This window comes from Eriocheir sinensis, chromosome 65 (assembly GCF_024679095.1).
Source record: "Eriocheir sinensis breed Jianghai 21 chromosome 65, ASM2467909v1, whole genome shotgun sequence".
Classification (NCBI taxonomy): domain Eukaryota; kingdom Metazoa; phylum Arthropoda; class Malacostraca; order Decapoda; family Varunidae; genus Eriocheir; species Eriocheir sinensis.
The window spans coordinates 10,269,943-10,294,942 of NC_066573.1; the positions used below are offsets into that span (position 1 = coordinate 10,269,943).

Here is a 25,000-nt window from a genome sequence, read left to right on the forward strand (position 1 = left end):
CTATATCTCCGGTAGGCTTCCTTGATGGGGCCTGTTTTGGTCGGCCCCGGCCCGTTAGTGGCGCGGGCAAGTGTTTTAGAGTGGGGCCATTCTTTGTTGACTCATGCTGCCCACCGGAACTCTACTTGATCATCTTTAGAAAGTAGTAGTAGTAGTAGTAGTAGTAGTAGTAGTAGTAGTAGTAGTAGTAAAAGTAGTAGTTGTATTCGATGCTGTTGTTGTTGTTTTAGTTGTAGTAGTAGTAGTAGTAGTAGTAGTAGTAGTAGTAGTAGTAGTAGTAGTAGTTGTAGTAGTAGTAGTAGCTGCTGTTGTTATTGTAGTAGTAGTAGTAGTAGTAGTAGTAGTAGTAGTAGTAGTAGTCAGCAGCAGCAGCAGCAGCAGCAGTAGTAGTAGTAGTAGTAGTAGTAGTAGTAGTAGAAGTAGTAGTTGAAGAAGAATTAAAGATAGATTTCAGCAACGAATAAAAACAACAATCCCATTACACTTATATTTTTTCAACTTTCTTTTCATCTATTTTTTCCATGTCAATTATTTTTACCTTTTTTTCCCCTTGGGCAGCGTGAGCCACCGGGGGAACCGCGCCAAAATAATACCATAAACCTTTACCACACACACACACACACACACACACACACACACACACACACACACACACACACACACACACACACACACACACGAACCACCCCACGCAGCTATACAGAATTAAAAAAAAAATACTGATAGGTCAATTGAACGGCGACAGTTGACAACAAAGCAATATATAAGAGTGTGGAAGGTGGAAATTTAATGCCTTCCCCGAACCATCAAAACAACAACAGGAACCACCATAACAATAACAACAACAATACTTACTACTACTACTACTACTACTACTACTACTACTACTACTACTACTGCTACTACAACCCCTTACCCAGAACTTACCTAACACAATGACCTGGCTTGACCTTCCCCCGCAGAAGTCATAAATTACTCAGGTGACATAAATACCAAAATTATCTCCCCTCTCTTTCCTCTCCCTCTCCCTCTCCCCTCCCCTTCCCTCTTTCCTTCAACTCTCCTCTCTACTCCCTTCTGCCTTTTCCTCTCCTCTTCTTTCTCCCACCTTCCCTCTTCCTCACCTCTCCCTTCCCCTCTATCACTCTCACTCATAATTCTTCCTCCCTCCCCTTTCTTCCCTCTTCTCTTCCCCTTCCTCTTTCCATTACGTCACCAACCTCCCTCCCCTCCACTCTTCTCCTCTCCCCTCGTCTTCCCCCTCTCACTCCATCAATCCTTCTCCTCCCCCTCCTCCTCTCCCTTCCCCTCACTACCCTCTCGAGGCCTTCGGAGTAGCTTTAAAGGAGAGGTGGCGCCACTGTTGGAGGAGGAGGAGGAGGAGGAGGAGCGGCTTCAGGGCTAATGTCTTCTGTCCCTATTGTCCAGCCTTGGTGGGGACGAGACGAGATTATTATTATTATTATTATTATTATTATTATTATTATTATTATTATTATTCGTGGTAGTGTAGATATCAATACAAGGTAACAAACACAAGAAAGACTGAGAGGTAATGATGATGATGATAACGATAGCATGATAGTAGTAGTAGTAGTAGTAGTAGTAGTAGTAGTAGTAGTAGTAGTAGTATAGAAATAATCCATAATACACTCTCACACACACACACACACACACACACACACACACACACACACACACACACATGCACGGAGCGGAAAGAGGTGTGTGTGTTTGTGTGTGTGTGTGTGTGTGTGTGCAGCAACAGCAAATAACCACTTAACCACATCAAAGGGAACACCAGTCAACAAAGAAGAAGAAGAAGAAGAAGAAGAAGTAAAAAAAGGAAGAGGAAAACAACAACAAGAACAAGAGCAAAAACAGGCATAAAAGTAAAAGAAATAAAAAGAAAATGAAAAAAAAAGAGAAGTAGAAGAAGAAGAAAGAATGAAGGAAGAAGAGGAAGAGGAAAAAACGAGAAGAACAGGAATCCAAGTAAACACAAAAACAAAAACAGAAAAAAGAAAGAAGAAGCAGAGGAGGAAGAAGAAGAAGAAGAAGAAGAAGAAGAAGAAGAAAAAGAAGAAGAAGAAGAAGAAGAAGAAGCAGAAGAAGAAGAGGAGGAGGAAGAAGAAGAAGAAGAAGAAGAAGAAGAAGAAGAAGAAGAAGAAGAAGAAGAAGAAGAAGAAGAAGAAGAAGAAGAAGAAGAAGAAGAAGAGGAGGAGGAAGAAGCAGAAGCAGAAGAAGAAGAAGAAGAAAAAGAAGAAGAAGAAGAAGAAGAAGCAGAAGCAGAAGCAGAAGCAGAAGAAGAAAAAGAAGAGGAAGAAGAAGAAGAAGAGGAAGAAGAAGAAGAAGAAGAAGCACCAACGCGCCCTTAACGACAGCCGCTCTCATCCCACCAGCCGGCCGCCTATCGGAGTTCCCACACTAGGGCTGAAAGGCAAAACTTAATGCTACTTCACACACTAATCACTCAAACACCAGCTGACTAACGGCCGCGAAATATCCAGCACCCAGAGACTTAGGGTGCTATTTGACAAGGCTTTCGCAGGGGTTGTGGGCATTTCCAGTAGTAGTTTTATGACCCTGGTGGTAGTTTGACCCTTCTTCTGTACCCTGAGCCTAAAAACACTCATTAGAACCTGTATTATGAGACATTTCGCCGCCCAAGAACACCTATTTGACAAGGCTTTCGCAGGAGTTGTGGGCATTTCCAGTAGTAGTTTTATGACCCTGGTGGTAGTTTGACACTTCTTCTGTACCCTGAGCCTAAAAAACACTCATTAAAACTTGATTGATATCCCCCTTTGACCTTTAGAAGTAGCTGATGTGAGAAGGGAAAGTGTCTCGTAATACCAGACTTAGGTTACTGACGAGGCATACACGAACGTTACACCGACATCACACAGACACACACAAACGTTTCACGCCTCATGTCTGTAACCTACCACACAGAACCTAACAGCCACATTCAATAACAACATTAAACATCGAACGGCCACAGTCGATAGCCTACCACACCGCATTTACCAGCCAGTCTATAAACCCAACACCAAAGAAATGAAGTCAGGCAATAACCAACCATTCATAATATAACAGCCAACCACACAGCATCTAACAACCACAACCAAACACATTACACACTATCTAACAACCTAACAGCCCTGAACAGTCTTATACATCACACAGCACCCAACTTAGCCAGTCTTACAGTCACAGAATCCCACAGTCAAACACCCTTATCCAGTCACACCCTTTCAAGAACCTTTACCATACTTACATCCTCTAAGATTTTGCATTTCTACTTCAGCGAATATCGAGGTGAAGGAAGTGGAGGGGATAACAGTGGATGTGAACTTACCGCACAAGGGACCCAGCAGGAATATCACGAAACCCAAGTGCGATCTCTCTCTCTCTCTCTCTCTCTCTCTCTCTCTCTCTTTTTACAGCAAAGGGGACAATTCAAGGGCGTAAAAAAGAAAACAATAATGAAAAAAAGCCCGCTACTTACTGCCCCTGAAAAGAGTACAGTGGAGTGGCCAAAAAGGGGAGATCAATTTCGGGAGGAGAGGTGCCCTGATACCTGATATGACACTGAAGGGCACAAGGTTCCTTCTACCCCAATCGGTGAGTGAGTACCCCAACAGTCACACCCACACCCCCGCACACTAACGAAACCCTCACGCCACGCAGAACCCAGCCAGCATCATCAATTCCCTTTGCAGTAATAGGGATGGCATTAGTTGGTTCATCTCCAGGGTCTCATCTCCATCACCAGCATCCCCTTGACAACCCTAAGACGATCACACACACACACACACACACACACACACACACACTACAATCTATTACAACTCCTACATGCTCCTGCTAAGCGCCAGATCCTGTTCGCTTAAGACGTTGTTCCGGATTAGCCTTAAATAGTGAGAGTTAGGTTCCGAACACGTAAGATTCGAGAGAGAGAGAGAGAGAGAGAGAGAGAGAGAGAGAGAGAGAGAGAGAGAGAGAGAGAGAGAGTAATAATAATAATAATAATAATAATAATAATAATAATAATAATAATAATAATAATAATAATAATAATAATAATAATAATAATAATAATAATAATAATAATAAAACTAATATCAGGTTCAAAGCAATTACCTTCTCTTGTCTTCATTCTTTGTCTTTACGTCTGTCTGTCTGTCTGTCTGTCTGTCCATCTGTCTGTCTGTTCCTCTCACTGACCCACATACAATCCATCTCTGTCTGCGGGATCTCTCTATCTTTTTTTTTTTTTTTTTTTTTTTTGTGTGTGTGTGTGTGTTTGTTTATCTATTTGTTGTCTGTTGCTTGGTAATGGTTTGGTTCAGTCTTACATCTCTCTCTCTCTCTCTCTCTCGTTAACGGTACCTGCATACATTACGGTCGCTGGCAATAATCTCCTGCTTCCCCTTAATGAATACACACGACAACAAGCTGTGTACGTGTGTGTGTGTGTGTGTGTGTGTGTGTGTGTATTGAAAGTTGATTTTACCTTTCCTCCTCCTTCCTTCCTTTCCTCTCCTCTCCTTTCTTTACGATACAATGCCAATAAAACAATTACTCTTTGCCAGGCGAGACTTGGAGGAAGAGGAGGAGGAGGAGGAGGAGGAAGAGGAAAAAGAAAACAAATGATGAGAGAGAGAGAGAGAGAGAGAGAGAGAGAGAGAGAGAGAGAGAGAGAGAGAGAGAGAGAGAGAGAGAGAGAGAGAGAGAGAGAGAGAGAGAGAGAGAGAGAGAGAGAGAGAGAGAGAGAGAGAGAGAGAGAGAGAAGGAAGAGGGGGAGGAGGAAGAAAAAGAAAACAAATCATGAAAAAAAAAAAAAGATTAACCACCACGAAGGAAGCGCAAGAGAGAGGAGGAGGAGGAGGAGGAGGAGGAGGAGGAGGAGGAGGCGGAGGAGGAGGAGGAGGAAACGAAGAAAGAGGAGAAGGAAAAGGGAGGGGTCAAGCTTTTGCTAAATCCAAGTCTTGCGTTTAAACAAGAAAGGGACAAGAAGGAGGAGCAGGAGGAGGAGGAGGAGGAGGAGGAGGAAACGAAGAAAGAGGAGGAGGAAAAGGGAGGGGTCAACCTTTGCTAAATCCAAGTCTTGCGTTTAAACAAGGAAGGGACAAGGAGGAGGAGGAGGAGGAGGAGGAGGAGGAGGAGGAGGAGGATAGGGATAAGGCAGAGGTCAGTATTTTTAACACGACTGCAAACATAATCTTACCCAACTTCCCTGATCTCTCTCTCTCTCTCTCTCTCTCTCTCTCTCTCTAAAGCCCCTCGTGGGAGAGTTTGAAGCCGCCCTGGCCATCCCTCGGGGTAGGAAGAGGAGAGAGGAAGGTGAGAGGAAGAGGAGGGAAGGTGAGAGGGAAGAGGAAGAAGAGGAAGGGAAGGGGAGGAGGAGGATGGGGGGGGGTGGAGAGTGGGCGTGTAGTAAGGAGAAATGTGTGTGTGTGTGTGTGTGTGTGTGTGTGTGTGTGTGTGTGTTTGAGAGAGAGAGAGAGAGAGAGAGAGAGAGAGAGAGAGAGAGAGAGAGAGAGAGAGAGAGAGAGAGAGAGAGAGAGAGAGAGAGAGAGAGAGAGAGAGAGAGAGAGAGAGAGAGAGAGAGAGAGAGAGAGAGAGAGAGAGAGAGAGAGAGAGAGAGAGAGAGAGAGAGAGATTCAGACCAACAAGCATAGCAATATAAATAAAGAAAAAAAAATAGAAAAAATGAGAAAAGCGAGACTAGAAAGAAAAATCGCCAGTCACACACACACACACACACACACACACACACACACACACACACACACATCCCCCCCACCCAATTCAACACCCCACCCCACCCTCACCCACTCCCCATCCCATCCACCCAGTCAGTCAGTCAGTCAGTCCCTCTCTCAGCGGTCAGAATTCAGCGGCTCGACTATCCTGGGCTGACCGCAACAACAAACAGGTCACGGTATTGGGGAACAGGACACAAAGAAGATAGAGAAAGGACAGGGAAGATGGGGGACGGTAGGGGAGGCACGATGATTAGACAGAAGGAGACACACAGAGGACAGATAGGAACGGAGTGAAGGGATAAGAAAGGGGAGGGTACGGTGATATGAGACAGAATGGGACACAGAGAGGAGAGAGTGGGACAGGGAGGGGTAGGCACGGTTACATGAAAGTGAAAGGGGACAGAGGAAAGGGGTAAGGAGGGGGAGGCACTGTGGGGAAGGGGACACTGAAAGAAAAAACACAGAGAAGGGACATGGGAGCGGAGAGTAGCGGGCAGGGGACAGACGGAGACAGGCTGGAAGGGGAAGGGACAAGGCAGAGAAGAGAGCAGACTGATATGAGACAGCAGGAGGGCAAAGGGGAGAGATGGGAAAGGAAATTAGAGAAGAGACAGTTTGAGGTTATATGGCAAGGGTAGGTGGCGAGAGGCTGCAGGAGGAAGAGGCAATATGGAAATGAAAAGAAGGGCGAAGAGAAAGGGGAAATAGAAGAGGAGGAAAGGGAGCCGTAGAATATGAGGAAGGAGAGGAGAAAGGATGATGAATAGAGAGGGGAAAGGATTGATAAGGAAGGAGACGAAGAGAGGAGAGAAGGAGAAAGGCATGGAGAGAAAAACAGTAAATGCTGGAATTGGAGAAAGACAGGAAAGGGAGAAAAAACTAATGAGGTGATAAATAAGGGAGATGATACAGGGAGAAAGGACAGAGAAGGGAGGGAAAAAGGGCAGAACAGGGAGGGTGAAGGGAGGCAAGGGAGGAGGGAAGGGGAGAGAGGCAGGAACATATTGGGCTCTGCAGGGGATGGGGAGAGCGAGGAAGGGGTGATGGAAGAGCTATGGAAATCGGAGGAGGAGGAGGAGGAGGAGGAGGAAGGGGGCGTTGAGGGGAAGAGCAGGCATATATAGAGAGGTGTAGATGTGTATGGGAGGAGGAGGAGGAGGAGGAGGAGCGTTGGAAATCACGTCGGACTTAATTTGGGGTTCCAGTGAGACGGACTGAAAAATGGACCCTGGTGTGTGTGTGTGTGTGTGTGTGTGTGTGTGTGTGTGTGTGTGTGTGTGTGTGTGTGTGTGTGTGTGTGTGTGTGTGTGTGTGTGTGTGTTAGCGGTGGTGGTAAAAATATAAATTCCTTCTGTTTTTTTGTTTTTTGTTTTGTTATTTTTAGTTATTAATGGAACGCGGACCTTGGCAAAATAGGAAAGGAACGAGGCTGTGAAAATAAATAGTAGTAGCAATAGTAGTAGTAGTAGTAGTAGTAGTAGTAGTAGTAGTAGTAGTAGTAGTAAAGACAAATAGCAATAGTAGTAATAGTAGTAATAATAATAATAATAATAATAATAATAATAATAATAATAATAATAATAATAATAATAATAATAATAATAATAATAATAATAATAATAATAATTCTCAACAACAACAACAACAACAACAACAACAACAACAACACAACACATTACTGAACACACATCGGACTCCACAAACAGCCTGTCAATCCATCTATCGGCCAGTCCGTCAATCAGTCAAGAAATGTATCGGTCATCCCTGCGAGGAGGAGGAGGAGGAGGAGGAGGAGGAGGAGGAGGCTAACTTTGTCCGAGGCTTAGGTCATGTATACTCCTCTGTGTGTGTGTGTGTGTGTGTGTGTGTGTGTGTGTGTGTGTGTGTGTGTGTTTCAGGGCCCCCACATCCACGACCCCAAAACTGTCACGTGTCATCCGCGAAGATTTAAATATATAATCCCCGCAACATATAAACTCTCTCTCTCTCTCTGACAGTCGCCCGATGACCGTGAACGAAATTAAAACCAGGGGACAATATTTATTCATTTATTTGCTTTCCTTTTTCAGCATTTTTCATTACAACTTTTTAATTTGCTTCGTTTTTTTTCTTTTTTTTTTTTCTTTTCTTCTCGCGACCAAGCTGACCCCTGCAGGTGTTGTTGAGGCTTCAGACTTTTCTTTCTTTTTCATTTTCTTTCTCCCTTAAGCCGTGTGTTAAGGGGGCACAAGCAGGGGGGGAGGGGGGGAGAGGAAGGGAGTGAGTGGGGGAAGGAGGAGGAGGAGGAATACATAGGAATACATAGGAAGAACAGACACCAGAAGACCTGTCTGTCTATGGCGAGGATGTCTGTTTACTACCGCTACTACTAGTAATCTACGTGTGATAGGACATAGGAGGAGGAGGAGGAGGAGGAGGAGGAGGAGTTACACGGTGTCAAGGAGTAGTGATATTAGTGGTAGTCATAGTAAAGTAAAATCTTCATAAAAAACACAACCACCAGCATCACCAGGCTGTGTCTTGGGAGGACCCGGGTTCAATTCCCTCCCGCATAGAGCCAATTTCACAGTTCACCATGACGGGTTAGTAAGCTCCCAAACCAATACCAGAGCCTTCGAAATTTCCTTGTACAGTGTCTGGTGTTTATATTTAAGTTCACAAATTTGATGAAACTATACAGGGAAAGTCTTGTGTATTTAGTGTGGCATCGAAGACCTCACCATTTTGGAGTGTATGGGATTCTATAGTTTGGTTCGGGCTGTTACGAAGACACTGTGTTGGACTGTGAAACCGGCACTTGGTCATCGCTGAGTGCCCTAAGACTACCCACGTGCTACCCTGATGACCACCCATCAACCCGGACTCTAGCGACTCACCAAGAAAGCCTACCAGCGCCATATGGAAAAAAAAAAAAATAACCACGGGGTTGTTTGTGTGGTTGTGGTGTGGTAGAGGGGTGTGGGGTGAGGAGGAGTAAAGGTCAGGTCATTCACCCCTGGAGGTCACAATATGCGTGGTGTTGGGTTAGGTCAGGCCGGATAAGGTCATTACGGAGGGGGGGTCAGCGAGGGAGAGAGGATGAGGGGACAGGGTCAAGATCTGCTCCAGTCACTACTAAGAACTAAACCAGAGGGGGGAAAGGGGAAGGGGGGAAGGGGGAGGGGGGAGGAGATGGGGGAGAATTGACCCTAATTACAACTATTTAAACAATCCCCCCCCTTCCCCCCCCCCGTCTTTACCTGTCTAGGACCCACGGTTTAAAACATACAAGGGGAGGGTTTAGGAAGGGGAGGAATCCGAGGGGTCAAGTCTGGGGAGAAGGAGGAAGAGGAAGGGGAGAGGTGGAGGAGAGTGGGGGAGATAAGGAGAGGGGAAAGGGGGGGGGGCTAAGATATTGCTTGTTGGTGGTAGTGGTGGCAGGAGGGGGAGGGGGAAGAAGATGGAGGAGGAGGAGAGGGGAAGAGGAGGGAGGAATAGAGGAGTGGGAAGGGATGAAGGAGGGAGATAGAAGGATGGAAGGATAAGCTGAATAATGATTGTGGCGGAGAGGAAAGGACGAAGGGAGAAGAAGAGAACGGAGTCAAGAAGGAAGGCAGAAAGGAAGGAAGGAAAATTAAAAGAAAAGGGAGGAGGGATGAAGAAGGGAGGTAGAAGGATGGAAGGATAAGCTGACTAATGATTGTGGCGGAGAGGAAAAGGACGAAGGGAGAAGAAGAGAACGGAGTCAAGAAGGAAGGCAGAAAGGAAGGAAGGAAAATTATAAGAAAATTGAGGAGGAGAAAAGAACATTGAGAAGGAAACCAGGGAAAAGAAGGACCGAGGAGAGAGGTAGAAGAGGGAAAAAGAAGAGAGAAGAAGGGAATGGGAAACAAAAAGAAAAGGGAGGGATAAGGAAAGGAATGCCTGGAAAATAAGGAAAGAATGAAAATACCAGAAAAAGAAATGGTCAAGGAAAGAAGGCGAAAAAAAAGAGGAGGGATTGGGGAGTGAGAGGAATGATGAAGAGAAAGAAAACGGAGAAGAGGAAAGGGAGGTGGAGGGAGAGAAAGATGAAGTGGAGGTAGAGGAAGAAGGCAAGTGGAGGAGGATGAGAATGGGATGAGAATAGGGCGGAGGAAAGAAATGGGAGAGGTATGCAAGGAGGAAGAAGGAGAAGAGAAGAAGGAGAGAAGGAGAGAAGAATGAAGAAATAGAGATAAAGAGACAAACTGGGATAAAGAAGGGAGGAAAGAAGATGGAGGGAGACAGGGGAAGAAGAGGGAGGAGAGAGAGAAGGTATAGAGGAGAGAAGAGGCAAGCGGAGAAGAGGGAAACCAGAGATGATGAGAGAGAGAGAGAGAGAGAGAGAGAGAGAGAGAGAGAGAGAGAGAGAGAGAGAGAGAGAGAGAGAGAGAGAGAGAGAGAGAGAGAGAGAGAGAGAGAGAGAGAGAGAGAGAGAGAGAGAGAGAGAGAGAGAGAGAGAGAGAGAAACAAAAGAAGCAAAAATAAAATAAAAGGGAAAGGATAAAAAAAAGTCTGTAAGGAGAGAGAGAGAGAGAGAGAGAGAGAGAGAGAGAGAGAGAGAGAGAGAGAGAGAGAGAGAGAGAGAGAGAGAGAGAGAGAGAGAGAGAGAGAGAGAGAGAGAGAGAGAGAGAGAGAGAGAGAGAGAGAGAGAGAGAGAGAGAGAGAGAGAGCATTTTGGGAAGAGGAACCAAGAAAAGTTGCCAATTAAGGAAGAGGAGAAAAGAGGAGAGAGGAAGAGAGACAGGACATACCACTTGGCGAACACACACACACACACACACACACACACACACACACACACACACACACACACACACACACACACACACACACACACACACTAGAACAGACACACACAAACAAAAACACTAGATAAGTATACGATTAAAATACATGAAGGAAAACCAGACTTGAGACGATAGAGACAAAAAAAGATGAAAAAAATAAATCGAGGAGGAGGGAGGAAGGAGAAAAAAAAATGATGGAGGAGAAAGAGGAGGAGGAGGAGAGGGTGAGAGACAAGGGAAGTGACAGATAGGAAGGGAGAGACTTGGTGAGAGAAGAGAGAAAAATGAAATGGCAGGAGGAGGAGGAGGAGAAATTGGAGGAAAAAGAAGAAAAAAAAGATGAAGAAATGAAGAAAAGAAGCAGATAAAACGTAAGAGAATGAGAACGAGGAGCAGGAGGAGGAGGAGGAGGAGGAGGAGGAGGAGGAGGAGGAGGAGGGAAAAATAAGAGAAAAAGGAGGAAAATAAAAACCTGAAATAGAAAGCGAAAGAATTTAAGGCCGAACTAAAGACAATGGAGAGAGAGAGAGAGAGAGAGAGAGAGAGAGAGAGAGAGAGAGAGAGAGAGAGAGAGAGAGAGAGAGAGAGAGAGAGAGAGAGAGAGAGAGAGAGAGAGAGAGAGAGAGAGAGAGAGAGAGAGAGAGAGAGAGAGAATTTCCCCGCCCCTTTTGTCATATGTATTTTGATGTTTAAATAAAAAAGAGAGAGAGAGAGAGAGAGAGAGAGAGAGAGAGAGAGAGAGAGAGAGAGAGAGAGAGAGAGAGAGAGAGAGAGAGAGAGAGAGAGATTGTACAGGTAAGTGGTATCGGAGCCTCCATTTAAACCTTTGCACGGGACAGGTGGGGGGAGGGGAAGAAGGGGGGAAGGGGGCGTGGAGTGGGAGGGGGAGGAGGGGAGGGGGAGGAGAGGAAATGGGGTTTTAATGTGCTAATCTCGGGCTTTTAAAATGTGTTAAATCTTTTGAGTTTTAACTGTGGCCAGAATGTGTGTGTCTGTGTGTGTGTGTGTGTGTGTGTGTGTGTGTGTGTGTGTGTGTGTACGCAGTAAGATAAATGAAGAGAAAAAATGAAAGGAGGGAAGGGGAGGTAATGGAGGGAAATGGTGGAGGAAAGAAAGGGGAGAGAAAGAGGAAGAAGAAATGGGGCAGTAAGGGGAATGGAGAAGGAAGAGAGGGAAATAAGGGAAGGGGAAGAGAGGGGAATGGAAGAGGGAGATAGAGAGAATGAAAGGAGAAGGAAAAGGAGAAGGAAGAGAGGAAGAAGGAAAGGGGAAGAGAGGGGAATGGAGGAGGAAGAGAGAGAGAATGAAAGGAGAAGGAAAAGGAGATAATGTTGGAGATAGAGGAAGGAAGGAGGAGGGAAGTAAAGATTGGGACGATACAAACCCAAGGAATTCGATGTTATTGTTAAGACTCGTTTTCTCCGCAACAAAAAAATAAAAAAGACAAAAATAAACACAAAAAGAATCAAGGTCGTTTTTGCTCTTGGGAGGAGGATTAAAACCAGTTCAAACACGGGAAATAAATACAGACTCGATTCCATTTCCTAAACAAACACACACACAGAGAGATTAAAATTGAGAGGAGAGACGAGAAAAACACACATCAGGGAGCGGGTTATAAGTCGCTCAATTACGAAAACACCACGACATTAGAAGAGGAAAGGAAATTTGAGAGTAAATAAAGTACCAATTGATATTATGTACCAAAACGCAACTAGGAGAATAATAGCAAGAGGAAAGACAATAAAAGCAGATATTTGGTGATAGAAATACATTGCGTTCATACATGTAACTACAACAACTATAAGATTCTCAACACCTCTCTCTACTTCTTTACATCATCCCTTCATTCTCCTTCTCTATCTCCTATTTTCCTTCTTCTTCTTCTTCTGTCCCTCTTCCTCTCCCTCTCCCTCTCTCTCCTAAAAAAAAAAGGATGAAAAAGATAGGCCAAAAGATGGAAAGAGAAGGGGCAGTAAGAGGAATGGAGTAGGAAAACAAAGGGGAAAAAGGAAAAGAGGAAAAGGAAAGTATTGGATGAAGAAATGAAAGGGGTATCGAAAAATAAATAAATAAATAAATAAATAAAACAAATATACTCTTCTAACTTAATAACGTACAACTTGATTAGAGCCTCCAAAACCTACCCTTATTTTCTTCGTCTTTTCCTTTTCCTTTCCTTCCTGGTAACGCATTTAAAAGAAGGCAATGTATAATCTGATCAGCGCTTCTATATACATTTTTTTACAGTAAAGGACACGGCTCAGGGGCACCAAGGAGAGGGAAAAAAAAAAAAAAGCCCGCTACTCCCCGCTCACATAATAGATAAAAGTAGAGTAGCCAAAACAGAGGTCAATTTCGGGTGGGCTATATCTCAAACCCATCGAGGCTTTTACACACCCAGAGTTAGTAAGGCTTTCGTGGAGGGTATGTTAATATTTCCATGGGGAGTTTTCCTTAGTTTTCCCCGCCTCCTCCATTCATTCAATCCTTTCCATCTCCATTCCTTTCTTTACCCCATTAATTCTTACTCTTCTTCCTCCTTTTCCTTCCTACGCCATGTTCTTTTCTTTCCATCCAAGGCTCTCCTCCTCCATTCATTCATTCTTTTTCCTCTCCATTCCTCTCTCTACCCCATTAATTCTTACTCTTCTTCCTCCTTTTCCTTCCTACGCCATGTTCTTTTCTTTCCATCCAAGGCTCTCCTCCTCCATTCATTCAATCCTTTCCCTCTCCATTCCTCTCTTTACCCCATTAATTCTTCCTCTTCTTCCTCCTTTTCCTTCCTACGCCATGTTCTTTTCTTTCCATCCAAGGCTTTCCTCCTCCATTCATTCAATCCTTTCCCTCTCCATTCCTCTCTTTACCCCATTAATTCTTACTCTTTTTCCTCCTTTTCCTTCCTAAGCCATGTTCTTTTCTTTCCATCCAAGGCTCTCCTCCTCCATTCATTCATTCTTTTCCCTCTCCATTCCTTTCTTTACCCCATTAATTCTTCCTCTTCTTCCTCCTTTTCCTTCCTACGCCATGTTCTTTTCTTTCCATCCAAGGCTCTCCTCCTCCATTCATTCATTCTTTTCCCTCTCCATTCCTTTCTTTACCCCATTAATTCTTCCTCTTCTTCCTCCTTTTCCTTCCTAAGCCATGTTCCTTTCTTCTCATCCAAGGCTAGTGACTGATAACGAGACTTCTGTACCTAACCTAACCTAACCTAACCTAACCTTAAGAAGCACTCATCAGAACCCGACTGACCCCCTCCTTGGTCTTCAGAGATAGCTGATGTGAGAAGCGAAAATGTCTTATTATACAGACCGAAGTATTTTTGTTCGATATGTCTCGTTTTATATTTTGCTTTCCTTGCTTTCGTGTTCTGTTGCTTTCTTTCTTTCTTCCCTTCTTTCTTTTTTAACGTGTAGGCTTGTTTGAGGGGCTTGGATGGTAGTTGGCCCCAGCCCGTCATGGCGCAGGCAAGTGTTTATAGTGGCGCCATCTTCTCTTGGTTCTCCTCATCTTCTTTCCTTTCCGTGCTCTCATATGAGGTGAAGGAGGAAAGTATAACCATTGATCCCCGGACCCTTCTCGGCCGTTTTCTTTCTCTTCTCGCAACCGAAAGAAAAATAATCAGTTTCAGCGATAAAAGGAAATGCGTTCGTATCCAGAGAGAGAGAGAGAGAGAGAGAGAGAGAGAGAGAGAGAGAGAGAGAGAGAGAGAGAGAGAGAGAGAGAGAGAGAGAGAGAGAGTAAACTTGGCCCAAACTTCCCCTCGCCACAACACCCTGAAACTTTAATACCTAATTTATAACTCGGTGTCCGGGCTAAACTTTTTGTCACCGCCGCGAACGTTTTTAGGGACAGGCGATGGGGGAAACGTTTTCAGGATAAGCGATGGACAGGGACACACACGCGAAAATGAACAAGATTAAGCGAGAGAAAATAAATGTAAGAGAGTTGGGTAAAGATAGATGGATAGATTGACATAGAGATAGATGAAGAAAATGAATGTTTGATGGATAGATGGATAGATAGCCATAAGTAAGATATGCATAGATTCAGAGATATATATAGAAGGAAGACATAAATGAAGAAATGGATATAGATAGTTAAAAGAAAAAAAATGTTGGATAGTTAGACAGAAAGATGTAGATAGAAGGAATGAGAGAGAATACATAAATACAACAAATATACATAGATTCAGAAATACAGAGAAGAAATTATATAAACAGATGAATATGTATGTATAGAAAAATAGATGAATAGATGGGTGTTATTCAGCGAAGTATATGACTCTCTCTCTCTCTCTCTCTCTCTCTCTCTCTCTCTCTCTCTCTCTCTCTCTAATCTGCCTCGTTCATTCGTTCTATTCTTTCTTCATCTTTACTCTAGACTCCTCCTCCTCCTCCTCCTCCTCCTCCTCCTCCTCCTCCTCCTCCTCCTCTTCCTCCTCCTCTTCTTTCCTCCCAAGCTTCTCCTTATCCACATACAGCCTCGATTTTCCATTAATATCCGTCCCTCCGAGATAGCCGTGAGAGAGAGAGAGAGAGAGAGAGAGAGAGAGAGAGAGAGAGAGAGAGAGAGAGAGAGAGAGAGAGAGAGAGAGAGAGAGAGAGAGAGAGAGAGAGAGAGAGAGAGAGAGTAAAAACTATATATATTCCCTTTCTCTGGTATACCGTAAAGATTTGATTGGGAAGAAGACGGATTAAAATGATGATGGCGGGAGATTAAGAAGAGAAAGGAAAATGAGAAGTCGGAAAGAAAGGAAGGAAGGGATGAATAAAAGAAGGAAGGATGGAAGGAAAGAGATGGAGAGAGAGGAAGAAGGAGAGAAGGAAAATTGAAAGTAGAAAAGAGAGGACAGGTATAATGAAGGAAAGAAAAGGGAAAGCGTTGAAAAGATGAAAAGAAGGAAGGTATAGAAGAATTAAAGAAGGAAACAACGAAGGAGAGAAATGGAAAAAGAAGGGAAAGTAAGAGAGAAGGAAAGCAAGGAAGGAAGAAAAGAAAGAATGAAGGAAAGAAGGAGAACGTATGGAAGATAAAAAGAAGGAAACAACGAAGGAAAGATTGAAAGAGAAAGGAAAGTATGGAAGAGAGGAAGGAAAGAATTGAAAGAAAGAAGGAAAGATTGAAAAAAGGAGTGTATGAAAAATAAAAAGGGAGAGAGAGAATTGATAAGATAGAAAAATAAGGAAATAAAGAAACAAGGAAAAACAGAAAATATGAAAGATAGAAAGGAAGGAAGGAGAAGAAGAGATCGCAAAAAAGAATAAAGCAAAATAGGAACAAACAAAGAAAGATGGAAAGAAGAAAAGCATGAACGATAAACAGCGGGAAAGAAAAAAAAAGTCAATAGATGGAAAGAAAGGAAAAAGGAAACAATGAAAGGAAAGAAACGAAAGGAAGGATAAAAAGTAATAGGCCTATCTGCTTTTGTCCAGACTATAATCGAATGGCAAATTCTTCCCATAAACTTAACTTTAATAAGCCTAAGGAGAATAAAATAAATAAAGAGGTAGGTAATATTGGAAGATCTCTTTCGATTATGATATTTGAGGAGGAGGAGGAGGAGGAGGAGGAAGCGAGAGGAGGAGGAGGAGGAAGAGAGGAATTCACACTCACCCCATCTAATTTCCGATGAGAACAGAGGAATGCAAAGGAAGCGGATGAGAGGAATGATAGGAACATAGATGATTACGGAGAGAGGAAGAGGGAGAGATAACATGGAGAGAGGAAGGAGAGAGATAACATGGAGGGAGGGAGAGGGAAGGGAGAGATGATGTGAAAGGATTTAGAGGAGGAGGAGGAGGAGGAGGAGCAACAAGAAGAGGAGGAAAGGAGAATTAACTAACTTGCTTCTATAGGGGGAAAAAAAAATCTAGACACACAAAAAAAACCTACAAACAAATTACACAAGTTCAACAGTATAACAACACAAACAAACAAACAACAAACAAAAACTAGGGAAAGGAGGGGAAGAGAAAGAGCGGGGCGGGAAGGGGAGGAAAAGTGTTCAAGGAAGAGGATAGAAAGGGAGGGAAAGGGAAAGGAGAGGAAGGGAGAGAAAAGGAACATTGGATGGGGAAGGGAAAGGAGGGGAGATAATGGGAGGGAAGAGAAACGCAAGAAAGGGAGGGGAAGGGAAAGGGAGAGGAGGGGAGAGAAAAGGAAGGAAAGGGAAAACTGAGGAAGGGAGTCAAAGGGAGAATAGGATTGGGGAGAAAAGGGGAGCATTGGGGAGAAGAAGGGAGGGGAAGGGAAAAGTAGGGGTGGATGGGAGAGGGAGAAGGGAGAGGAAGGGAGGGGGAGCTTGATGTGTTTTGTGTTAATTTGTTTGTATGTCTGTTCCTCATTAGTCTTCATTCTCTCTCTCTCTCTCTCTCTCTCTCTCTCTCTCTCTCTCTCTCTCTCTCTCTCTCTCTCTCTTAACAATAACAACGCCAGCTTCCAAACACTTTTCCTGCCTCGGGCCATGGAAGAAGGTCACACACTTTCATTCTAATTAATTTTTTCCTTGACATATTTGCATCATTCCATCCCTAGCAGAGAAAATATATTGCATGCACCCATCAACCCGTATAACTGGTTCATAGAAAGCCTGTAGGGGACGGTCTGGTATTCTGATAGTGTTGAAATTGGCATCGAGGGAATGGTCGAGGAAGGGAGAGCTTGGAGTACAGGCGTTAGAGGTCATCAGGTCTTTCCTTTACAGAGAGAATTGTAATGTATATAATTGAGTAACGATTTTTTTAATGTACACTTATAAGTTAATGATTGATATACTTACATGTGGGTGGTTCCTGGTCACGGTGGAAACAGACATACACACACACTCTCACTCTCACTCTCTCTCTCTCTCTCTCTCTCTCTCCGCCCATCCGTCTTACCTGCAACAAAGAAAACAATTACGTTAGTACAAAGACGTGCAATTTCTGCTCCAATAAAGAAAAACATGAATACAATAAAAGAACATAGAAAAACCTCTCTCTCTCTCTCTCTCTCACACACACACACACACACACACACACACACACACACACACACACCACCAACACCAACACCAACAACAAAATTCTAATGATAACAAAAAACAAAAAACAAAGAAAACAAAACACTACAAACGAAAACAAGGAAAAAACACCTAAAAAATCGAATAAAAACAACAACAACAAAAAACAACAAAAACAACTCCACACCAACAGCAAAAAACAAAAACAAAAACAAAAACAAGACAGACAGACACATAACACAAGGGATCATAAAATCTTCAAGTGGTGAATGATTGGTGCTGGGGGAGGAGGAGGAGGAGGAGGAGGAGGAGGAGGAGGATAGCGTGCAAGTGCTGGTGATTTGGTGATGATAGTGGTGGGTGAATGGTGCTGTGTAGGTGGTAGTAGTAGTAGTAGTAGTAGTAGTAGTAGTAGTAGTAGTAGTAGTAGTAGTAGTAGTAGTAGTAAAACATAAGTACTATTAATATAAGTTGCAGTAGTAGTAGTAGTAGTATAAACAATAACAGCAATAATCGTAACAACAGAAGCAGTAGTAGTAGTAGTAGTAGTAGTAGTAGTAGTAGTAGTAGTGAGTGCAGGTCAGTGGTGCAGTGGGCAGGTGGGCTAGGCAAGATACACACAGGTAGGCAGGCAAACAGGTGAGCAATCAAGATAGACAGGTATATATACACAGCATCATCCCTACATCTTACCGCTCTCACAGGTAGCGCTCTTGACGAAGTAAGTGTTCCAGTACCCCCACGCCATGACGGGGGTGGGGGAAGGGGTGAGAGAGAGGGAAAATGGGAAGAGGATGAAGTTAAGAGGAAGGTGAGGAGAGACGGGGAAAGGGAGTGAACGGTAAAGGGGGGAAAAGAGAGGTAAGGAGCGGGAATAAGAAATGAGAAGAAAGAAAGACAAAGATAAAAAGCGAAAATCAATAAGGTAAGGAAGAGTTGAATGAATAAAATAAGAAAAAAATGCGAGGTTAGTTTAAAAAATGAGAGCGCGTGACAGGAGTAAAATGAAGGACAAAAAAAATAAGAATGGAAAATGGAGAAATGAAAAATAAAGGAAGAAGTGAATGATAGGGGAGAAGGAACGGAGACAAAGAAGGACAAGAAGACGTAAACGAGTAAGATTTATGAAGACTATGAAAAATATATGACGAAGAAAACGGAAATTAAAAGAAAGATTGGTCTGGAGGGAAAAAAATAACAAAGACAAAAGAAGGATGAGGATGAAGAGGAGGAGGAGGAGGAGGAGGAGGAGGAGTATATGCTAGTTGAGGTAGTTGAGAGAGGTGATAGCAGGAGGAGGGAGGGAGGGAGGAAAAAAAAAGACAAGAGGGAGATAAGGGCTTGAGAAAGGGAGATGAGAAGGGGAGTCAGGAGATCAAGGTGGGGAGGGATTCTTGAAGTAGTAGTAGTAGTAGTAGTAGTAGTAGTAGTAGTAGTAGTAGTAGTAGTAGTAGTAGTAGTAGTAGTAGTAGTAGTGGGAGTAATAAGTCTCCAAGATAATATTAACAGCAAGGGAGTGACGGAGTGGAGGAAGAAGCCCACTCCTCAAATTCCACTTCTGTATAGCCTTCTACTCCTCTTCCTCCTTCTTCTCTTCCTTCTCCTCCTCCCTACAGCCTCCCCCCCTGCAGCGGAGTCATCGCACCACTGAAGGCTGATAGCATGCAACAACGGTGACGACGAGGAAGACGAGAGCTGCGACGCCCACTCATGTCTGTCTGTTCTGTCTCACTTTCTCTCGAGTTGGTTCAGAAAGTTTTGTGGTGGCGGTAGGGGAGAGAATGCACTTTTCTTTCTTTCTTTCTTTTTCCTTTCTTTTCCCGCTTCTTACTGTCTTATTTTTCCTTTTTTTCTTCCTTTTTTGTTTCTTCTGAATTTTCTTTTCTTATGTCCTTAATTTTTCTTTCTCTCCTTTCTCTTTCTTTACTTCTTTTTTCTGTTTACTGTCTTTTTCCTTTCTCCTTTTTCTTGGTTTTCTCTATTTCCTGATTTACTAATGGCTTCTTTGTTTGCTTTATTATCTCTCTCTCTCTCTCTCTCTCTCTCTCTCTCTCGTCTGCTTCTCTAAATCCCCGAGTTCAGATGAGGACTGCTGGAAGGGACAGGCGAGGAAAGAGTGAGTGGAGTGTGATTGAAGGAGTGGATGCAGGGAGTTAGAAGATGGATTATTGGATGTTAGTGTGTGTGTGTGTGTGTGTGTGTGTGTGTGTGTGTGTGTGTGTGATAATAAGATAAGTGGAGGGAAGGAGAGAAGAGGAAACAAGAGAGGGCGTAGGAAATAGGATGAATGAGAGTTGAGGAAGGAAAAGAAAGAGAAGGAGAGGGAAGAAGAAAGGAAAATGGAGAGAGGGAGTAAGGAATAGGAAGAACAAGTATGAAAGAAGAAAGGAAGAATAAGGAAAGGAGATAATTTAAAGAAAGAAAAGAAGAACGGAAGAAAGAGATGGCAGGGGAGAAGAAAGGGAGAAGAAGAAGGTTAACAAGAGAAATCAAAGCGAGGTAAAATGGGAGAGAGGAAAGACTAATATGGAGGAGGGAAACGAGGAAAGGCGAGGGAAGTGGAGGAAAAAACGAGACGCAAGTGGAGGAAGGAAGGAAAAGGAGAGAAGGCGTGAACGGAGAGAAAGGTGGAGGAAAGTTTACGAGGGAGGGAGGGAGGGTAATGGAAGGTTAGAGAGAGAGAGAGAGAGAGAGAGAGAGAGAGAGAGAGAGAGTGTGTGTGTGTGTGTGTGTGTGTGTGTGTGTGTGTGTGTGTGTGTGTTTCTGGACGGGTAAGCACATGGATAAAATCGCGAGCCCAATCTAATATATATACAATTTTCACAAAACCAAAGAGAATGCAATTTTTTTTCTTCTGATTTCGTGTATGACTGTTTTTAAGGGCGCGAGAACACGAGACTAATGAAATGAAATATGGAATCGAGAAACAGCACCAACAACAACAACAACAACAACGGCAATAGTAGTAGTAGTAGTAGTAGTAGTAGTAGTAAGGAAAACGTTAAAAGAAACATTTGATTTTGAACTGATAATTAATTTACAGGTAAGTTCTTTTCTCGTCTTCTCAATATTACACGAGAAAAAAAATCGAGGCTGATTTTTCTTGTCTATCATCCAGTTGAAATATTTAAACCTCTCTCTCTCTCATCTTTTCCTTAAACACAGGTTCTCTCACCCAATCTTCCTCTTCACATCACCTCTCCTTCTTCTTCTTCTTCCTCCCTTTCCTCCTCCTCCTTGCCTTCCTTCTACACTTCGCCTTCTTCCTCTTCCTCTTCCTCCCTTTCCTCCCCCCTCCTCCTCCTCCTTCCCTTCCTTCTACACTTCCCCTTCTTCCTTCCTCTTCTATTTTCATTATTTTCCTCCGTCCTACCTCCCTTGCTTCCTTTTCCTCGCCTCTCCTTCCCTTTTCTTTTTGGATTATTTTTTTTCTTTTCCTCTATTTCCTTTCTTTACCCTCCCCCCCCCCCTATTCCCCCTTTCCCATCCATCCTTTCTCTTCTTCTCTCACTTTCCTCTCCTTCTCTCCCGTTCTCTTTCTCTCCTTACCTCCCCTCCCCTCCCCTTCCCCCTCATTCTCGCCTTACCTCCCCTCCCCTCCCCTTCCCCCTCATTCCCTCCTTACCTCCCCTCCCCTCCCCTTCCCCTACCTTTCTAGTCTCCCCCACCCTCCCTCTCTTCCCTTCCCTCTTTTCTACCCTTCTTCCTTCCTCCGCTGCCTCCCTTTCCTCCTCCTCCTCCTCCTCCTCCTCCTCCTCCTCCTCCTCCTCCTCGTCCTTCTGTATCATTAGCCACACCTACATTTCTTCCCATATTGATCTCTCTCTCTCTCTCTCTCTCTCTCTCTCTCTCTCAGATACAGAATTTAACCCCAGTCTTTCGTCCTCCTCTGCCCTGACTCTATTCCCCTTAAAAATAAATAAACAACGAGATAAAAGGAATGGGAGGGAAAAAGAAGGGGGAGGGAGGAAGGGAGGGAGACTAAGAGACGATTTCACAGTCCAACACAGTGTCTTCGTAACAGCCCGAACCAAACTATAGAATCCCAAACAATCCAAAATGGGGAGGTCTTCGATGCCACACTAAATACACAAGACCTTTCCTGTATAGTTTCGTCAAATTTGTGAACTTAAATATAAACACCAGACACTATACAAGGAAATTTCGAAGGCTCTGGTATTGGTTTGGGAGCTTACTAACCCGTCATGGGGAATTGTGAAGCTGGCCCTAAATAGACGTGACACATGTCTTCACACAAAATCCAGGTAGTTCCCCCGCCCATAAAAGTCACCTGGGAACACCTGAGCAAAAGTGAGAGTGAAAGGGAGAGAGAGCGAGAGCATAGTATATTAAAAACTTTGCTACTCCCGAAACTAAATCGAGGAAAAGTTAATAAAAATAACACTTGAGAAAGGAGAAAAAAAAGAGCATAAGGTATTGATCAGGGCTAAGGAGGAGGAGGAGGAGGGAAGGTGAGTTTGATGGTATAAGTAAGTGGATTGAAAGATTTAGTGTGTGTGTGTGTGTGTGTGTGTGTGTGTGTGTGAGAATGGTGAATGGAGTAGTTAGTGGTTATATTAGTAGTAGTAGTAGTAGTAGTAGTAGTAGTAGTAGTAGTAGTAGTAGTAGTAGTAGTAGTATAAAAATAATAATCATCATAATCATCAGCATCACACGTAAAGGTAATTAGTATGCTTATCACGACTTATTTAAAACAGATGATAACCTTGTTGACACCCGCTAATAATGCATAGTAAAATCTCTCTCTCTCTCTCTCTCTCTCAATAACCCACGAAATAGACAAAAGTTCAACAAAAGAATAAAAAAAACAATGTACGTCAATTTTCCATGCTGAGTAAGAGGCCAGCGCAACGATACTCCGTCCAATCAGCTGAGAGGACGGGCGAGGGGCTCAGCCAATCAGGAATGGGCAAAGAGATGACGTCATGATGGATGAGCCAATCAGGTGTGAGTTAGTAGGAGGGTTTGGTGTGCTGCGTGATAGTTCCGGAGGGGGAATTAGTTGCTGGGGGGGAGGAGGAGGAGGAGGAGGAGGAGGAGGAGGAGGAGGAGGAGGAGGAGGAGGAGGAGGAATGACAGAAGGGAGAGATGATCAGGAAAATAAGAAACTATATGATTTCGAAAAGAAGGAAGGGAGGAAGAAAGTGAAGAAGGAAGGAAGGAAAGTTGGAAAGTTTCGTTTAGTCGGCGCAACATCTGTGGTCATATGCCGGAAAGGAAGGAAGGAAGGAAGGAAGGAAGGAAAGTTGGAAAGTTTCGTTTAGTCGGCGCAACATCTGTGGTCATATGCCGGAAAGGAAGGAAGAAAGTGAAGGAAGGAAGGAAGGAAAGTTGGAAAGTTTCGTTTAGTCGGCGCAACATCTGTGGTCATATGCCGGAAAGGAAGGAAGGAAAGAAGGAAGGAAAGTTGGAAAGTTTCGTTTAGTCGGCGCAACATCTGTGGTCATATGCTGGAAAGGAAGGAAGGAAGGAAGGGAGGAAAGAAGGAAGGAAAGTTGGAAAGTTTCGTCTAGTCGGCGCAACATCTGTGGTCATATGCCGGAAAGGAAGGAAGGAAGGAAGGAAAGTTGGAAAGTTTCGTCTAGTCGGCGCAACATCTGTGGTCATATGCCGGAAAGGAAGGAAGGAAGGAAGGAAGGAAAGTTGGAAAGCTTCGTTTAGTCGGCGCAACATCTGTGGTCATATGCCGGAAAGGAAGGAAAGAAGGAAGGAAGGAAGGAAGGAAGGAAGGGAGGAAAGAAGGAAGGAAAGTTGGAAAGTTTCGTTTAGTCGGCGCAACATCTGTGGTCATATGCCGGAAAGGAAGGAAGGAAGGAAGGAAGGAAGGGAAGAAGGGATAATAGAAAGACAATGAATGAAGTAAACACGAAAAGGAGGCAAGAAAGGAACGTAGGAGGGAATGAATGAGAGAAGCAATGATGAAAAGAAATACAGGAATGACGGAAAGACTGAATGAACGAAGAAGAAAAAAAGAGGAATTAAAGAATGAAGGATGAATGGAAGAAAGGATAAATGGATGGGTGGAACAGTTGAATGAACGAAGGAAGGAAGGAAGGAGGGACGAAGGAAAAAAGAGGTGAAAGGAGAAATGGACTCAGAGGAAAGATAAAAATACCACAAAATGGAATAAAAAAAGAAAGAAGAGACGAAATGATGAAAGAAATTGAGGTAGAAACTGAAAAAGCCATATTGTTTTTTTTTTTTTTTACAGCAAGGCGTAAAAAAAAAACAATAATGAAAATAAAAAGCCCACTACCTCCTCCTCCTCCTCCTCCTCCTCCTCCTACTACTACTACTACTACTATTGCTCCTAAATAGAGCTGAGCGTCCAAAAACAGAAATCTAGCTAATATCTCCTCCTCCTCCTCCTCCTCCTCTTCCTTTTCCTCCTCCTCCTCCTTCTTCAATTCTAGATGGTGTATAATTTAAGAGGAAGAGAAGGAGGGAAAAGAAAGGAAAAGTTCTCGAGAATGATGGAAAAGGAGGAAAATAAATTATGAAAAGGAAGAGGAGGAGGAGAGGAAGAAGATAATGATGGTGGCGATGATGATGATGATGGTTGAAAAAAAAAAAGAGTAAGGTTAGAAATAGAAGTAGAGAAAAAAAAGGAAAGAAAATGAAAACCCGGAGAAAAAAAAGAGAAAAAGTTCCTCAGAATAAAACGAGAAAAGGAGAGAGAGAAAAACAGGAGCAGCCACCGGGGTTATCTCTCTCTCTCTCTCTCTCTCTCTCTCTCTCTCTCTCTCTCTCTCTCTCTCTCTCTCTCTGCAGACAAATCACCTAATTCTGGCATCACTCCTTCCCTCCCTCCCCCCTGACTGACTGGCTGACTGACTGACTGACTAAAGAGATGACAGACGAGATGATTAATGTATGGGAGTATGGCTGACTGACTAACTGACTGACTGACCGACCTACGTACTGACTGATATTATTTTTCGGGGGGTGTTATGGATGACTGAGATGATTTGTAGAACTGACTGACTGACTGACTGACTGACTAAAACATCACATTACGTAAACACATAAATACCCAGAAGAATTAACTCATTTACCCATCGATACAACGAACGGGTGACCACTAACGAAGTAACAGACAAACTCACGCACTCACTCACATAGTAACAAAAACAAAACAATAACAAATGACTGACGCAGAAAAACAAAAAGATTATTAGTTTGTGAGAATCCTGGCGAGAGTTTTGACATTCATTAAGAAAAGTTATGCAAGGAGGAGGAGGAGGAGGAGGAGGAGGAGGAGAGAAAAAAAACAAAATAAGAACAGACGATACCAAGATAAAGAGGAGGAGGAGGAGGAGGAGGAATAATAAGGAAGGAAAAATAAGAAGAAAAAAACGAGAAAAAGAGGACGAAAACGAGGTGGCTTGAGAAATAAGAGAAAAAAAAACAAC

The 25,000-nt window shown here is 43.5% G+C and overlaps 1 protein-coding gene across 6 annotated transcripts in view; it reads right to left on the minus strand.

The window, feature by feature from the left end:
• The window catches only part of LOC126987622 (atypical protein kinase C-like), a 107,410-nt gene that overhangs the window by 26,082 nt on the left and 56,328 nt on the right, over positions 1–25,000 (minus strand). Inside the window, exon 1 of one of the 6 annotated variants that reach the window (XM_050844760.1) lies at positions 18,261–18,663. The exons of the other annotated variants lie outside the window; for them this stretch is intronic. Within the exon in view, the coding sequence (XP_050700717.1) occupies positions 18,261–18,315 (55 nt within the window). The 5' untranslated portion in view covers positions 18,316–18,663. Of the gene's footprint in view, positions 1–18,260; positions 18,664–25,000 lie in introns of those variants that run through there. 6 annotated transcript variants of the gene reach the window in all.